At 40.6% G+C, this 19,122-nt stretch overlaps 1 protein-coding gene across 2 annotated transcripts in view; it reads right to left on the minus strand.

Annotated features, from left to right (window-relative positions):
- ANGPTL5 (angiopoietin like 5) overlaps positions 1 to 19,122 on the minus strand; it is a 448,401-nt gene that overhangs the window by 13,337 nt on the left and 415,942 nt on the right. For both annotated transcript variants that reach the window (XM_069640373.1, XM_069640374.1), the window contains one exon: positions 9,395 to 9,580. In XM_069640373.1, the coding sequence (XP_069496474.1) occupies positions 9,395 to 9,580 (186 nt within the window). The remainder of the gene's footprint in view (positions 1 to 9,394; positions 9,581 to 19,122) is intronic.

Genomic DNA, 19,122 nt, shown 5'->3' on the forward strand with positions numbered 1-19,122 from the left:
CACTGCATCTCTGAGGGGAGGGCAAGCTCATGGAATTCTACTCCACCCACTCTCTGGGAGACACAATTGGGTAGCAGTTGGACCAATCCAGTCCCCTGCGACTTGACCCACTTATATAAAAGGATGAAGAGTTTCTCCAACTCAAATTTCCCACAGGTTCTATATAAGGTTTGAACAACACAGAAGGCATTATGGAGCCTTGTGGAACTCTGGAGATTTTTGGGTAGAATTGGGATCTCCCATGGTACATCTGGATTAGTTGCTCTCTGTTGTAGGTGTAGCAGACAAATCACTGCAGAACTGTTCTCTTGAGGCCCATGCATGTATCATGGATGTTTATGAAGGCTTTGTGTTCAAAGGTGTCAAAAATAGCAGCAAGGAGGAGTCGACTGAGTTGATAAAGGTCCCTTTTGTGGAGAGCATCAGCAGGAATTTAGATTGTGTGGTTCTCTGCACTGGATCATATTCTGAATCACTCCTGTAGGGGATTGTGATTCTTTCATGCAACAGGATGGCAACAGACCTCTTGATCACTTTGCAAGGAAGGGAAAACCATGATGGGTGATAGTTAGCCAGGTCGTCCAGTTTGGAGTGTGGATTTCTTCAGCAACGTATCAGTCTCATTTTCAATGCATCTGGGAAGATGCCTCCAGGTGGGATGCATTGATGATGTTGATTAGTGGTTGAGTGCTTCTCTTGGGCTGGCCTTCACAATGGAGGAGCAGAGGATGGAGTCTTTTCAGCTGGTGGGTTTGAAAGCTGTGACAGTGTTGGTAGGTTTTCTGGAGCCATTATCCTGAATTCGGTCAATCTTAATATGGAGCAGCTGTATTTGGTGTGTTTGCGATGTCAATGTGTTGCCTTATCATGTCTCTGTTACATGTGAATAAACTGTTTATGTTGCATTTGTCAGTGAATTTGTTATTGCAGGGTGTTTCAGGTGGTTGATGTGGTGCTTATAGCTTGAAAGATCACTCTGCTCTTGTTAGATGCTTCCATTATCGCTCTTGTGTATTAGTTTTCTTGTCTGTGGATGACACACTTGCTAATCTTGAGTTCCTGAGTGTACAAAGGTGGGAAGGGGTTATGTTGTTGAGTAGATGTTTCAGTGGTGCATGGATGTTAGTGGTCTCAGTTGGGTGTGGTTGAGTGCACTGAGCTGGCCATTCCCATCTCCAAAAGGTTCAGATGCAGAGACCAGGGTGATGAGGTTTTGTTCCAGAGCATCCATGGTGATGTTCTTGAATGTGCAGTACGGTGTCTTTGTTGGTTTCGGTTGGGCGAGGTGGGGGTAGAATGGGTATGGCTCTGTGCTCTGTCCTGTCAAAAGGTAGTGGTTTTGAATACCAGGTTTAGTGTGTTTCCCTTGTTGTGGGTTGGTTCTGTGACAAGGTGCTTAATTTCAATGGAGTCAGGAAGGTCAAGTACATTTTCTCTGGTTTTCTTGGTGGCTTGCCTTGCTGCCAGGTTTAGACCTACAAAGAAGATGTTGGTTAATTTGTTGATTGTGATGCTATTCTGATGAGGTCTGTGATTTCACTGAGAAAGGCCTTGTTGGTTTTGGGTGGTCAGTCAATCAGGTGAAAGGTGTCATGAGTGAGCGGGACGTTGCAGGTCAGGTGTTCCGTGCATGAGGGTGTATTATTCTCCTGAAAGGTGCATATATATCAGGTCTTGTTTATGATAGCAAGATTTCCTCCAGTCTTACCTTTGTAGCAGTGGTGTTGGATGCTGTAGACTCTGAAGCAATGTCTTCATCTTTGCAAGGTTTAACTATCGAAAATATTACTCCAGACCCTATAGGCTGAAATTGGAATTATTTACTATGAAGTCACTACATTTAGTAAAGGAAAGGTAGTACCATAAAGGTTTTGCAGAAAGAGGTGATGCAACAACCCACAGGATACGTCCAATTAGCATTTAAAATGTCTCTTTTATCTTATATGGATACCATCATGAAGTGGTGTACCAACTGGCCTAGAATGCAACATTACTTTGCATTGAAAGTTATTTTTTGCAAGCTTGTTATTTCATGATGTAACAAACCTAATAATAAATAGTTAGTCATGTATTTCAGATCGGCAAAACATTATTTGTAAAGAGTTTTTCTTCTTTGGATCTCTTCAAAATGTTCCTTTTCCTATGTTCCTTTTTTGGGAAGTTTGCTGTCTCCACATTATGAGACAAATTCTCCCAAAATTGGATATCTAAAAATAGTGCAGAGGATGTGCTATTTTTAGATGCTCCATTTTAGGCATGTGTTAGCCAGCTCCCTTGCAAACATTAGTGATGGTTCCGCACTCCAGACACTAATGTATAACAGTCTCCCATCACGCGTGTCGGAGCCGGAAGTGCATTTCACCTCGATTGACCCTTAAAGAGGCGATCACTCTGAAATTTCAAGAAAAGAAAAACGTTTTTGTTTCCCTTCTAGAGTAATAGACTTGCACGTGGGAAAGCAGTGGTTCAAATATTGCATTACAGTGTCACGAATGACCTTGTCATGCATTCTGCACCCTCTACATATGTTCAATATAGGAGCAGGGACATGTGTTCCATTTCTGTGCGTTTCGAAGTGCCCCCCATTTCTGAATTCGGGATGAGCATTGAAACGTGCAGAAACACCCCTTTATTGGTGCAAATGTGCAAACTGGTGGGAAAGGGCCTTTTAATGTGTGCATCTATGATGCGCACATTGAGGTCCCTCTTGTGAATATCATCTGTTCGACAGAAGCATCTTTTGGGGATGGGCGCCTCTGTATTTATGTTGACCTCTTTAAAAACAAGTGGCAGAAATGTCATGGGCAAATTAAATAGCTTGTGCCTTATATCCTTGTGGATACTTTTGACGTTAATATGTGGGTGCCATTTTCAATTTTTTGTAGTTGACTCAACCATGCACATACGTTCTCCCCTTGACACACCTACAATCAGAAAACTTTGATATTTAAAACACAGCTTGACACAGCTCCAGCTGTGCCCCTACGTCCTGGAGTAGAGCACTAGTGGTACAAAACTCGAACACATACCATTTTCCCATGTGTTGAAGTCACTTATGTGTACAAGTTTTTCCCTAGTGTAATAGATACAGTCGAGTAGGGATTGTAATGGCTTTATTCTATCCTCCCCCGAGTGTGTAGCTGCAAAACCTCATTCAACATGTACCATTTTTAATGCTGTACGCCCATGAATAATTTACCTAAAAAATGTTCATGAAAGTTATCAATAGGTATCCCGTCATCTTGGTAAAGGAGATCCTATGAGATTAGTAATCGACCGGTTTCAGTGACTATAACCTATTTACGTCACTTTCATCACAACCATTCACTTTCGTACTGCTTCTGGGGCCTCATAGCTATATATGCCTCAGGGACTTTGTATATCCTGGTTTGTTCAATCTGAGGTTGACAAAATATTTCCCCTATGCCTGGTATAGTGTATCCATAACGTTACTCCATTTCAATGGGGCTAAGAGCTATCTTGTAACCTGCAGGTCTAGTTCGAATCTCTACATGTCTTGCTCTTCCTTGAGGCTGTATGCGGCTCATTACATGGGAAAAATGGCAGGTGTTAGAGTCTTGTACCACTAGTTCTCTACTCCAGCACGTGGGGGCATAGCTGGAGCAGTTTTTAAATATCAAGAGTAATAAAACACGACTTCCTGCTCTACACTATGAACAGCTGTCAGTAACACTAAGTGTAGGGTTAGTTCTCTTCCTATCCCCTTTTAGATAGGCAGCCCATCGCCGCTGTCTAGGGCCAGTCCTGCCTAACCAAGGGCTTTTTAGTTCTTCCTGAGGGACAGTTATTCTAGCATTGAGCAGGTCCATTCATTCTTGACACTTGTCCACTGTTGTGTGATACATTGCAGTATAGCTGGTACACCTTTGCAGGCTCTCCATGGTGGAGTATGGCCCACTGCCCTTTAAAAGGAGATCATGAAGGTAGTTTTGGCTGAAGTGCCCATACAATAAGCAACAGCCATCTGGGCCTTCGTGGGTATGAGGTTGTCAAAGGGTCAGCAATGCTGCTTTTACAGTATGCATTATTCCTTATATTCATGCGCTTATGTATGTAAATGTATGATTTTTTTAAGTGCATTCTCTCTCCTCACGCGGGCAAATCTTCTTACGGCCTATCTACTCAAATACGCTCGGTACTCAGTTCTGTAAAATAAAATGAAGGGGTCCTCTGCAAGATTCGGTGGGGGACGCCACCGTTTTTCACAATGCACAGCATTGACATGCTCCTCTTGAGGCCCGTGAAAAGTGTGGTTGCTCCTGAGCCACAGCGCCTCGGGGTGTCTGTTTCTTGACCGATAGCAATACAATCTGTAAAAATAAAACAGAAAAATAAGCCAGAAAACTGCACAAGAAATGGGTGTTCGGACCGTCATCCCAGAAGAACAGGAAGCCGTAAATGTGTAACAAAGCAGCGAGCTCTGGGATGTACAATTACACAAGGGAAAATCTTGTGCCTAGTCCAGCTCCCCAAAACATAATTTGTGGTTGCTTGCATCGGGATCTAATCCTGTTTTTTTTAACAGAAGATCCCTTCCTCTTGCCATCTGAAGACAGCAAGGAATATTAGTACTTCATTGGTTGCTGTTATTCTTAAGGACAAATTGTTTCCCTGCATCCAAGCATAATTACTGGGCCTGCAGTAGCTGATTGACTTAGAAGGCAAAGTGGTGTCCGCGGACATCGGACACACCCACTGATTGGATGGTGAAAAGTGGGAAGTGCGTCAGATTTTTGAAAACGCCCGCCATTTTGGATTTGCGGACAGCGGACGGTGTCTGCGGACATCACAGTACAAGACATATTAAAAAAAACACAACATTGCACTTGTCAAACTTATCAAATAATCTCTGGGGAGGTGGGGGGTGATGAGGATGGGATGGTATATGGCTGCAGGAAGCAAAAAAACAGGTGTTTTTCGCCGTAAATGTCCGCAAACAATCCTGTGAAATCCGTGCACAACTCTGCGTTACATGGGTTGGTGAAAAGCAGTTCTTGGATGGCTTATAACTTTGGCACCAGTTAATGAAACTGCATGAAATTTAGGAATTATATTCTTGACCTGATTCCGGATGAGTTTGCAAAGTTTGGTGGGATTCTGTCAAGAGGGGGCAACATTAGAGGGGGGACCCAAAATAATGTAAAGGCTTATAAATGAGGTGCCATTTGACGAATCTACACTTAATTTGGTAAACTGACAATAGATCTAGATATAAATGTTTATGCAAAGTTTGGTGGGATTCTGTCAAGAGGGGGCAAAATTAGAGGGCGGTCCCAAAATATTGTAAAGGATTATAGAGGTGGTGCCATTTGACGAATCTACACAAAGGTTTGCAAAAGCATTATAGATATAGAAATAAATGTTTTTGCAAAGTTTGGTGGGATTCTGTCAAGAGGGGGCAAAATTAGAGGGGGGTCCCAAAATATTGTAAAGGCTTATAAATGTGGTTCAATTTGATGAATCTACACAAAAGAATGGAAAAAGATTTTAGATCTAGATATACATGTTTTTGTAAAGTCTGAATGGATTTTGTCAAGTGGGGGCTAGGTTATATGACTTTTGTATGTGCATACATTTGACACATTTGAAAAAATAAAACATGGGTGGATTTCCAGCAAACTTGTGTAAGGAGCATTGGCAAGGACCTGAAAGCATGGTTTTGCAAATGTGCCTGTGTTTTATTTTTTGACAAGTGTCATAATGTAGGTACAAAAAATGAGGTGTAGCCTGTGAGCATGGGCAGTGGCCAGATTGTCCGGGTCATGGAATAAGGTCATGATCCGGACAATCTGGGTACTGGCCATGACCACGAGGGACAACACATGGGGTTAAAGTGGACATGTCCACCTTGTACTGGCTTTGTGCTAAAACTATTCGAAATTGGGATAGGGCTGGAAGGGAAGAAAAATGTGCTTGTGATAATATGGTCATAGGGTTCTCTTTTTGCCTTCTGCAGGCTGCCATGGAAAACAAAGAAGGGCCCTGTATGCAACCCCGCCTTCCCCTTCCATGGTGGCCATCTTGGAAAAGGATTTTCCTTCCTGTCCCGGTGTAGGAAGAAACATCCTTTTTTAGCACCCCGGGTTCCCGCTTTGGGAACCTAGGGTGCTAATGGCCTGCATCCCCATTACAGGGGCTGGAATAATGGTCCGGAGACCTCGTTATCCACCCTTGCTTCGCTTGGGCTGATAACTTGGGCTGCCGGGCAGGTATCCACCAGTCCAGTCCCTGGAACGGGGTATGAACGGCACAATATTCACAAAATGCAAATGGGAATGTTGGAAAATCTTATTGAGTCTGTACTTTACTGAGATATGTAAAGTGGATGGAGTCTATACGTTTTTTTTTTGTTCTATTTTTCAACTGTGAAAGGTGGTTCCTAAAGGAACATTTCTTTTGTTGTTTTTGTATGTATTTATTTTTTGGCAGGAGAACCTAGAACGAAAGGTGGGGAGGGAAATGAGGGAAGAGGCACCAAACACTAATATGGAGGGGTAAGTGGACAGGGGAAAATGTTGCGTGTGTGTTATTCCTAAGGTAGGGGGCAGCGTTTCTCATGCTCCTTTATTACAGCAGTGGTGGTGGCTCTTGGGAAGGAGGGATGGCATTAGCTAACGCTGTTATTAAAATAAATAGCAGTTTTGCAAAAAATCTTCCACGTATGTATTGTGTACTAGATGGTTGATGGATAATGAGTAGGAATAGGTGTTGGAGCTGTGCAAGGGAAATTTTTAAGTTGAAAGTTCCTAGGTCAGTAGAAAATGCAGTTCTGATCTGTCCGCGAAGCACAGATCTTATCGCGAAGTGCGGACGGGTTCTCAGACAAGTCATCATGCTGTGCGCCAGCATATGGTCATGTGGCACTGTCCAGAAGGTCTGCAATTAAATCAAATGTTCGTAGATGTCTACGGATGTAAAACCAGTTGAAATAGTTGCAAAAAAGTGTATAGAAGTGTTAAAAATGATTCTGGAAGGTGGGAAATGGCAGCGTTTTAAGCTGACACTTTGTAAATTGGACACAAATATTGCTATATTGGGTAAGTATGATATTAGTAACTTGTAGGAAAATAGCATGCACTGGCAAAAACCTATGAAATTCACTGAAATAACTTTGTTAAAGGGACGTTATGGTTAAGTTGCACTAATAAAAAACGATGAAATTCAATGAAAAAACGTTGTTAAAGGGACGCTGGTCCCTATGGCAATGCTGGGGATGCTGGCCATGCATTACTTGGACCTAGACCGTGGATTTCTGACATGGCCGCCGTTGTTGACTGTATAGTTGTTACAACGAACATTATGGCGAACGATCTGAGCATCTGGAAACCGATGCAGAGCCTTTTGCATAAAGGAAAAGAGGATCCTGTGACCGGCGCATCGATTTGCTTTTAGTAAAACGCCTTCCGTGAGTATGGCTACTAGATTCCATGTGTGTACTGTGAATGCTGAATGTATGTTTCCTCACTACCTTTTCTGCATCCATTTCAAATACTTATCTATCTGCTTAGATTATTGCGACCACCAGATTCTTTTCCCAGAATCCTGCTTCATTCCCGGGCTCCTCTTCACGTTGACTACCAGAGACTTCTTTGAAGATTACTTTCATACAGAAATAGCGGGATACATCCTTTAGAAGATCCACGCAGATCCCGTGCAGGGTTTTTTTCCCCAGAGGGTTTCCCTGCATCTTCTAATTGGTCCATATACTACAAAAGGTCAGTTACATAGATCATATATGCATGGTGTCTTTTCAGACAATGACACTTGGAGAGATGTTAGAGAAAATTAGCCTGGAAGTCCCCTACCAGTCCAGATACTGGGTCATTGCCACATTGAATACTGCACCAGGGTCATAATAGAAGTATTTGAATAAACACCCATCAGAATGTTACCACTCTTAGGAGTGGTGCAAGGATTTCTGCTTCCATTGGCAGATACACATTAGCCAGCCTCCTAACCAGCCATCCCTCTGTATGAACCACACTCACCGGCTGCCTCTCCCTTTCTTAGATCTCCCAAACCCAATGTATTATTGCGCAAGGATACAATGTCAAAATGTAAATTGAATATGTCAAAACATATGAGATATGTGCACCCACCCCCTCCCATTCAAACTATTTGTATTCATGGCCAAGCGTTTGTGTCTGCGGTTCCCTGCAAGGTTTGTTTATATTTTTAGCCAGCACTGCTACTTGAATCCTGCACCCCTATGATGCTTCATTGATAGTTACTTTATCCTCCCACCTGCCTTTGCTAGGCGTATTTGTCTATAATTACTGCCTAGAAAAAACATGTGCTTCCTGTCGTCCATAGCTTTAGCCTGTGTCTTTATGTGTCACGTCAGATTACTTCAGAGCAGCCATAACTTGTAATGCTACACTTTCTGCAATTTACCATCTTCCCAAAACTGTCTTGTAAAACTGTCATGCTATACATTTGTTTAAGTTTAAGTTACTTTAACTTAACAAATACATATATACTGAGGCTTTTGTTGTGTCCTGTTCTGTTCTAGCAGAATACCTTTTAGGTCAAGAGTACCCATTGGAGGTTTGGGGGATGTCCCCCCAAGCCTGCAATTAATATTTACAAAAATGTACCAAACGGTCCAAGAAAATACATTTTACTAAACCACTTGCAAAGATTGTTATTGCTGGGCATCATCACCAAACACATATTTACAGAATATTTCAACAACAGAGAAAACATCACCTCTTAATCACTCCCTAAACCCTTATCAACTGTGTTCTGGGGTCTTCACCCAATTAATGTTTCACAAAGGAAGAGTACAACAGTCCACGCCTGGCTTGAGGTCGTCACTGGCAGGATTAAGTGGAAGAGCCAATAGGAGCGAAATGGCCCTAACCCAGGCTTCCCCAACACCAAGTGATGAGACAAACTTAGATAGGTTGGTTAAGCTCAAGGTCAGTTTTGTGGTAGATTTATGAAGTGCTGGGAAAAGTAGAACTCCACAAGTACAATGCCACCTCATTGAAGAAAAAGCTCTATGCCACTGTCAGAGCTTAAAACAGGATACAGGTCCCCCATTTCATTACAGCTGTGATTCACCTCCAATTGTCGTCTCCAATTCGCCTCTGTAGAGAGACATTTTAAAATGAATCTCTCCAACACGGTTTTCTTTTCAGATTCTGTTGTTGAAGTGTTTCCTTTAGTAAATACAGTGCATTGCAACAATAACTGTGCAATATTTGTACTCATCTCTTGCAGTTGTATAAGTATCAACTAGTGACTACATCAATGTTAAAAAAGCACGGAAATGCCCAGTTAAAGCACATGCTAATACTGCAACAAGAACAAGAAATCAGCATATTTCTTCACTTAAGTTCTTCATTTATTGACGATTGTGGAGTGTTACCTGCAGTGCCCGAGTAGCGTCCAAGGTGAAGTTTGAAAAAACGAGTTTCATCCTCTAACCAAAAGTTGTCATATGATGCATGCGCCCTGCCACCATCCTCAGATTCCAGGTCCACGTAGAGCATGAACGTGGCACCTTTCTGACTTAGAATGGAAACCATCTTCCCGAGGCCTAACCAAAATTCACCTGTGGAAGAAAGTATGTTTTTATTAAAATTCAAGGCCAACAAAGGGATTTCATCTGACATATTTCACATTACCTCTGATGTATGTTGTGATCAACATCGGGGACCAAAGTTAAAAATTGGGGAATATTTTATGCTGCAAAAGAGCAAAAAAAATCATCAACACATTTTATAAAAGAAGCAAATGACCTAGCTCCTGCCTACAAAGAAAGTGCTGATGTTCCTTGTTCTGTTGTCCTCATCGCTCTAGTCTCTGGAGTGGAGGTAAAACGAGTCTTCCCTGAACAATTGATCCACCACCAATATTTGACAACTTACAAATGCAGACTTACAGACTTACCGTCTTCTAAATCATGTGTAAAATGTGGCTTTAATCAATATTTATTTATAAGGCACCAGGCTTCTTGACCATATTTGAAATAAAGAAAATATTATACAGACTCTCAAAACTTGTTATTTAAATAGTGATTATAAAATATATCGCATACGAATGATGTCACTTTATGGAATATTAAGAAAGAAGAAATATACCCCAAATGGTTTTTCAATACGGGCAGAAAATCACAGAGAAGTTGGATTAGAGCAGATCACCGCTGCTAGAGGTCTGGTAGGATGACTGATGGGCATAATGTTACTCTTATTTATGTACCCTGCTTGATTGAAAACACAATACACTTTATGTTGATCTGTCCACTGTATACAGTTCTTAGAAAACATTGCGTATTAGTAGCAAACCGGGAAACCATTTTCTGAAATGTAGTGAAGCTTTCTTTTTTTATTATAAATGTATTAAGTTAGTACAGTGACAAGGTACATGTGAATCAAGGTCACATAACATGTCAGATCTTCACTGGAAGCTTCATTCAGTTAATGTATTTCATCAAAGCAGACATATTAAACAAAACATTTGACAAACATGTAAAACAAATAAAAAGTAATAATTTAAAATCATCACTATTAGAGACTTTGTAATAAGTAATACGACACTTCAAAAACATCAAATTTACAACATAAATAAAGATTCAAATGCATTAAGTCATTGGGCAAAAAAAGACCTAATTCATTGTAATTGCAAAAGGAGTAACACACCTAATTATAGGTGATCTAGATGGATAGCATAACTAAAATGAAAACATCATGAATGTGGGATTATTCTCCCAGGCCTGACCTATGAATCAAGCTACTGCATATACCATAGTAGTCATTGTACAATCTCATAACACATTAATTGCCCCATGCAAGGTCAAAATACCACATTTCCTAAATATTTGTGGATTGACTATTGTCTTCTAGGTTGAACTAAGTCTGGGAACCACAGGAAGACATGCTGTTCATCCTCAATGGAATAAGAACACATTGGGCATTTAGAAACGACCCAATGTGTCCAGATCCTAAAACAATTCGCCAAGGTTAATATCCCTAGATGATAATACACATACAATATATTTTTTAAACGGTTGCACTTGATCCAACTAGGACTCAATGCTAAAATGATATTTGGTTGTAATGCACTGTTCCATGAGTGGTTTGTCACAATCTTTCTGTAGGATACCTGCAAGTGGCCAATCCCAAAAAACTTCTTTAACCTTCATAATACAGGTACAATTGATTATGTCCGGAATTATCGCATAAAATCCCCTAACCAATCTTGTTTAAATCTGAACGCACATGAATTGCCCAAGACCAAGATTGCTCTATATTTAATTGGAATACATCAAGCATGGCTTCCATGTGTTTGTTAAGTTCAGAATTTGACCAAAGGCATAGACATAACATTACAGTTCTGAGTTTTGCAAAATATTAAATTCCCTGACTGCAAAGTTCCAAATGGAGGGGAGCGATTGGTGCACCATTTGGTAATGATGATAACTTTAAAAAAGGTGTTTATGCCAATAACCAGATGATCCATATGAAAATGACCCAGAGTTTGGCACCATATAAAACCGACAAAGTCACTTGAGCCCTAAAGACCTCAATACTGGGTGCATTGGCTCGTCCTCTTAAGCATTTAGGTAAACTCTTGGTAGCACCTGTCCATTAATTTCAAATGGTTTTACTTTTATGGAGATGTTGAGCCCATGAGCCTTTGTTATTAAATTGCACACCTAGATAATCAAAATAATCAACACACTCAACCCGCTCACGCTTATAGCGAATTGTTCACTTCTTGGGTTTTCTTCTATGGCATGACATAGCTTTTGTCTTGGAGCTGTTCTTAAGGATGCCTTATTATACACAAGTTCAGGAGAACTCTGCAGGCCAATTGGCAAGGGAAGCGTGGTCTCCAAATAATACAATAGAAATACTTACATGGTTTAACTTTAAAGTGGCAACAGGTAATGCTAATACAGTAGCAGCCAAGCCGTTGATGTAGAGTGAGAACAGCAGAGATGCTGAAACATATCCTGGTCAAACGGCATGGTTGACAGGGAAAGAATTGGTGCATTCACCAATAATGCCCCACCTTACTGATGCAGTGACTTGTTCTCAGAATAAAGTTAAATAATGGCTCTTGGTATCACCGTATGGCCCTTTTAAAATAAAAGTGGCCTATTTACCTTGTCAAAAGTGGAATTAAGATCTACAAAAATATGCAGAGATTCAACCTTTTGGGCAATATATTTTTCAAATATATCGGGAATCCAAATGCCTGATCAATGATGCTGACACCTTTTTTGAAACCCGCTTGAACATGTGCCAGAATTTCCTTGTCAAATGTCCAAAGCTTAATCGTTCATCCAGAACCCAATTAATGTGGTAAGTCGCTAAATGACAGAGGCATTTGGTCCCCTTTCTTAAATATGGGAACAATTGTAGTTCATCGTCAACAACAGGGCATAACTTTGCCATTTAAAATGGAATTGAAATGATCAGTCATAAAAGAAACCCATTTCTAGGGTCCAATCGTAAAAAAAGTCTGTAGAGAGGTCATCAGGTCCAGGCACCAAGACACTTTTTTGATGATCTAGGGCACACGCTACCTCCTGTGAGGAAAAACCTAGCTGAGCCTCTTGTGTAGTATGAACCAAATCGTCCACATCACTTGTCTCAATATCATCCCATTGATACATTCCTCTGACAGGTTGCACCAGGTTTTTCTATTGGTATGAGTTTTGACGGCAAGATGTTATCATAGAAGCCTTGAATTACAATTTTCAAAAATGCTGGTTGTTTTTCTATCATCAATGGCACGTTTCAAATGTTCCTAAATATGCTGTGTCACTGCTTTCTCCTTTTTTATGATTAAAGATTTCTAATAAAATCTGAGCGTGTGACCTCCTGCTTCTTACTAGTTTATCCTGCCTTTAACGCTTTCAGAAGGGCACACTTAGCCACCTGACATTCATTATTCTACCAATGGCAGTTTTTTTTTTTTTAAATAATTCTAATGTGCTCACTGGTCGTCATAAAAAAGTTTTCAGCCAATTCAACAAAATTATCATAAAAAACTAGGCAGTTTTGACAAAACGGTTGAGCAACACAACCATATCTTCAAAGAAGTGGTAAAATAGTACAATACACTTTTAACCTTTTCTAAATTCAAATGATCCCATTGTTATTCTTACATAACACTACAACAAAGGCAGCATTGATATCAGTAAGGCAAATACCAAGCTGATCTCTTCTAAGTGCAATGCAAGCAGATTGTGAACCCTCTCTGGTCTTTCAAAGACTTGAAAGTCTTTAATCCATCCCCAATGCCCCATATCAATGTATACATAATTGAGATGGCTGCATTTGGTCCCCATTCTAAATGTCATCATAGCAGGAATATCACACAAAATCTGCCGTTCAGGTTCTCAGGCCAATATTCATAACAAGAGCACCAGGAATTGGTGCCCTATGGTGTTGGCAGGGTAAGTATAGAGTACTACAATCTGGAATACCACAAAATAGATCTTCATCAATCGCAACACCATGCAAAAAACAAGGTGATTCCAACTGCATATTACAACTTCTCCCAAGTATCATAATAACACAGCCATCATGATTATAACTGTCCTCCATCAATTCAAACCACTTCTTTAAATTCCTCAATGAGGTACAAGAACATTGTGGGAAGTCATTCTCAAATAGATATTAAACACAACTAAAGTCAACCCACCATAAATATCAGTTTAAATATTTGTAATTCAGGACTATCAGTGGAAATAAATGAATCGTAGCATTAATGGCGGTTGATATACAAATCATTAAGCCTCCCCGTGAGGGCGTCCCATTTCAACCTTCTGTGCAGGAATAGAATAATAAATATAACCAGATGTATCCAGACTGTGCAGAATCCAGGTTTCCTGTAAAATTATTATATGCTTAGTTTGACTACATGCCTTCTAATCAGAATTGCACAATTTTCCACATCCCAGCTGCAATCCATGAATGGAGTTATAACTGATGGAAAGGATCGGAAGGTATGTGAGGGGTCAGGAATGAAAGCTGGACACAGAATTGCCATGCTTTCGGTTGAAGACATTTTTATTTAATAAAAATAGAAACCAAAAACTAAGGATCTATCTGTGTCAGGATGTCAGTAACTGAAAAGCCATCCTTATGTCCAAAATGTCCTATCCTGAATCTCACACTTTAAACAAACAACAAAGGGTGCAAAGAAATGTCTTTAACTTGATGTTAGGAAAAGTGTTAAAAAACAAAAGTATAAGAATGTCTCGAACGAACATTTTCTCCAAGATAAAGACCCTTGGATCAAGAGGGTGGTCCCTTTCTACAGGAGTCCTAAACAGGATGGCAAACATGTCTCTTTATCTAATAGTTCCTCTGTGTCTTCACTAAACTCACAAAGTTCTTGTTCAAGTAAAAGGTTCTGTAATAGTCTTTCTGTAGAAGTTCTTGTAACTTTGCAGATCACCTGGTATACTCCCCTACAGGAATCTCTATACAGTTTCAGCTGCCTGGTATACTAGTCTGACAGGACTTCCCTTTAGGCTTCTTCAGATCACCTGGTATACTCCCCTGCCAGGAATTGTTATCCAATTTCAGCTGCCTGGTGTGCTTGCCTGCCAGGACTTCTTATATGTTTCAAAGTTATTTGATACAACTTGAGCTGCCTGGGGTATTCGTCTGCCAGGACTTCTCATGCATTTCACAGTTCTTTAGCTATACCCCAATAGTATATAACGTAAGGTGCTTGGTATATCAATCTATGGTAAGATTTGCTCAACTTCTTCCCCGCACTGGCATCTCATGCATCTGTACTTGATTGGGGTTTGCCTTTGTACATTGTCTTGACTGCACTCAAACAACTTTGTGTATTTTCTGCATCAGCAATCTTATAGCATTCAAACACTTGTTGGCACACTTGTTAGAATACCCCGGGGTCGCCAGCCGCTTTGGGCAGACTCACCAGTTCCTCCTAGTGTCTCTGATGTTGCTCGCACCTCTGTGGTGTGGTACCTTCACCTGCTTTCCAGTTTGGAGTGTACAGACATTCTTCCAGCATCCCAAGCAGCTGTGTGGTCACACACCAGCTTTTTTCTTTTTGTCCCAGACTCGAGAACGATGTCTCGTCAAGTGGCCCAATTTCCAGGAGCTCCTGCAAGGCTCCCAGCGTCTCCACAGCCCTTCATGTTTGCATGCAGTGTTTCTCCTCCTATCCTGGTGGCCTCCTCCATTTTGCCAAACCTGTCGGTGTGCCTCGCATTCGTGAGCCTCAGCATGGGTGGCAACGTCTCCTCTTGCACTGCTCATTTCAATAGTGTGGTTGCTATCGTTAAATGTCCTGTGCACTCAAGACTTGGAAAAACAACAAGTCTGCATGTTGTACTTCGAACTCCTGTCACATTGCACAAACTCCCTTGTCTTCTTCCTCGTCTCAGTAGCTAGGTGGTTATGGGAGTTCTAGTCCATGGCTATCTTTGGGCTTTAAACTCTCAGATGGTTTTTCTCATGGACTTCACATGAAGGCACATCATAAACAAAAGGTGTTGTTTGGGAGTTGTGAGTGTTTGGGTGAAAGGTGGGGTCTGATCAGAGTAGTTTAGAGGAAATGTTTCTTGACTTCCTCTACAGGGGGAACCATTAACTAACAATAGTCCATTAAGGGGGTCTTCCTCATGGGAAAGGGGGGAATATTGTGACTCATCCTATGAAGTCATAACATCTCCCTGGCAGTTGTCTCCTCCCAGGTGATCCTCCATCATATAGCCACCCCCACTGTCAGGACCAGGAAGCGGCTACTGTCCCCTGGCCACATGGGAGGAGGTTCCCACTGGGGAATCCATGATGACTCCATTGGATTCATCACAGGTGGTACAGGTCCTAATACTAAATCCTGGCAAAGAAGGGGCAATGTACACCTGATCTCAATCAACTTCCTCTAAATCATGAATTACATTGGTTTCCATTGCACACTGACCTTTACCCCCATAATAGCTAGAAAGGCAATCTGTATGGACATGGACAGTATTATTTTGCTGAGTGACGCACCTACGAATTGTTAAACCTGAGCCTCCCAGAACTAGAGCTCTGTATACAATTGTGGTAATCCTTCAACAATGTCATCATTAATTACCCATAGTTTTATTATCTCTATGAGTGTTGTCCAGGTCCAGATAGCTGCTCTGCAGCGAGTAAATTATTGCTTGTAATTTATAGACACCACCTGACGTGTCTAAATCAGTTCAAGCATTTGTTAACTAAAGCATCCCCATGCTCAACAGATCCCCCAGCTAGCTTTTTGTGCACCAGTAACAATGGGTCTTTATACCATATGCATTTGAGGGTTGCCCAAGCCACCACATGAGCTATTGAAATTAGTTCTAGAAATAGAATTGATCATGAAATGTAACTAGGGGGGAGGCTTATTAACCGATTGGTTGGCTATTACCCTCAATACAACCAAGAATAGACCATTTGATGAACCAGGATTTGCAACCACTGGTCTATGGAAATTATAATGTCCTTTCTTATGGGTGCCATATTTATCACTTGTTTACTTAAGGGCAAATTATGACCTACTGAACCAATGATGGTACACTCAGCAATCTTTATAACAGTAGCTCTTAATTCTTCAACAATTGATCTCATACATTTTGCTTCCCATTTCAGGACAGCCATTTTACTACATTGATGGTTACAGGAAGGGCACTGCACAAAATTCAAGAAATTAGATTGGATATTCAGAGCACATTCAGAATTCAGGGCACAATGTTTGTTGGCCACTAGATGATCCACTGTAAGACTAATCAGCGTATTAATATTAAAGTCAGAAGTCACAGAAATGTCAATGTTTGCTCTACTTAATGTTTAGTCTTGGGAGGATAACTCAGGGGCAATGTGCTCACCTTGGAAGCAAGACGACAGAGAGCACCACAGGTTCGATCCCCAGGTCCACGCTTAGAAACCTCTGGGTAGTAAGCGCGTTATAAATAATCTATCATATCATATCATACTATTAGTCAACTGATTGTCATCATCGAGATTGAATAATGGAGAGAATCTATTTAGAAAATATAATATCACTAGCCACAACATCCGTGGGTTCCATCACACGGTTCCATGTCTTAGAATCGTGGCAAAACTGGCTGTGAATAAAAAATATTGCTGCAAAAATGCTGTGGTTTTTTGCGCCACAATCATGTAAAGGATGCGGGGGACACCCCCGCAACCCGCGCTCCCCTTAAATGGTATGATGGGGTATATCTTTACCAGGTAAAATCACAGCATTTTTGCCGCAATTTATTTTACTGGTGACATTTTTTCTGCCATTTTATTACCTGATACCCATCACATCACCTTTATCAATTGAAACAGTGTTACGAGACACCACACTTACCTCTGGGGGCCTCTGGAGTTGCACTGGCATGCACTTAATTTAGCATCCATCACACCACCGCTTCAACTGGAGTCAAATCATTTTTGGATGTTGGAGCAGGGAATGTCAGAAAAAAGATCAGTAGCAGAAGCCAAAGGAATAAATATGGGAGTCATATTTGTAGGCATACCCTTAGTTGCTAGTTTGAATGCTAAAGTCATTTGAATCCATTGTTTGTTCTTAATTGCAGCATGTGTGCTCTGACTCAAGCATAATGTACAAGAGTTCATTTTGTCACCAAGGGGTGGCCCCGAGGCAGCGAGTTAGATATATTTACATATCCTGGTTGTGCTTTCTGAAAAATATATATGATAAGGTGCATAAGACTCCTTTAAATTTAAATCAATTAACACCTACTCAATTTTTCTTATTAGAGTGTTCATATGGATAATAGGGAACCAGATCTTTGCAAATTGATTCCATTACCCTTGAGGTGAAAGATATGCCATAGCTTTCCTTTTGCACATTGTTTTAATATTTGTAACAAAAATCCAAAAAGTATCATGTGATGGAAAGCCTGAATGGCTCAAGGCGCACCAGCAGTCTGACTCTAACTCCCCAAACACTGGTAACTATGCTAGACAATGTAGTGTTGTGAAGGAACCAGGGTCCTCCCGCACCACCAAGTGCTTTTGAATTAGGCAAGACCTCTTTTAGGCACTATAATGGACTAGGGGGGAGGAGGGGCACTGGGAAGACTCTCTCATGCAAATATAATCACATACACAGACATGGGCAGGCACTGAAGAAGATAGTTATTGTCTAAATATAAGGTGCATTTAACTATTAGCTGTATAGATTGGTAATCCAAATCATGCTAAATTGAAACTATTTCAGCACGACTGGATATGCGACAGAGCTCAATGCTGTACCTATAAAGATTTCAATGCTAAGCTATTCGGGTCTAAAAAACTTCGAGTAATGGCAGATTACTTGTTAAAGTTTCCATCACCGCATATCAGACGACAGTATATGCAATTTAGGCTAAATCTATTACCAACAGCAGAAATATTGGTAAGAAGGGGGTTCCTTCCACAAGAATGAAATCATTGCCATTTTTGTCTTGATGAAAGATGTTCAGAAACATTACAGCATCTGGTTGTTATTTGTCCAGTACTAACATCTATAAGAAAAACCTACTTTCCTGATTTATTATGTTTATATGCTCCGATGACTGAAGATGAAATTTGGTTTGTAATTTTGACTGGCAAAAAATTGACAATTACAATTGCGATAGTACAATATCTAGAAACTGTATTGTCACTGGTTAACGCTGAAATTATCTTGTAATTATGTATGTAACTATAATGACAGGCACGGTTGCACAAGATGTGCTACTTTAGTTTTATGCGATAGGAATTTCATGAGTTATTGGTTCTATTGAGCCTACTTAAAATGCATTCCTAGGCCATTTATGTAACTACCATGTATGTTCCTTCTTTTTAATTTATTTTATATGAAAAACATATATGTATGATTGTGAATTGTATGGTATATTTGAAAGGTTGTTTATCAGCCAACCAAATAAAAAATAAAATTAAAAAACATTGGTAATTTTAGATCCTAGGCATTGTAAAATCTTAAATGCTATAGAGGAGTCGAGCCTTCCCAGAAAGAATGCAGCATGTGAGATTCTAAAAATTGACTATAGGCGCTTCTGCTGTGTTTGTCACTAAGGCTTACACTGGCAGCACACGAAGTGACACACCAGCTGTC

Source organism: Ambystoma mexicanum, chromosome 7q (assembly GCF_040938575.1).
Source record: "Ambystoma mexicanum isolate Mex_15411 chromosome 7q, UKY_AmexF1_1, whole genome shotgun sequence".
Taxonomy (NCBI): Eukaryota; Metazoa; Chordata; class Amphibia; order Caudata; family Ambystomatidae; genus Ambystoma; species Ambystoma mexicanum.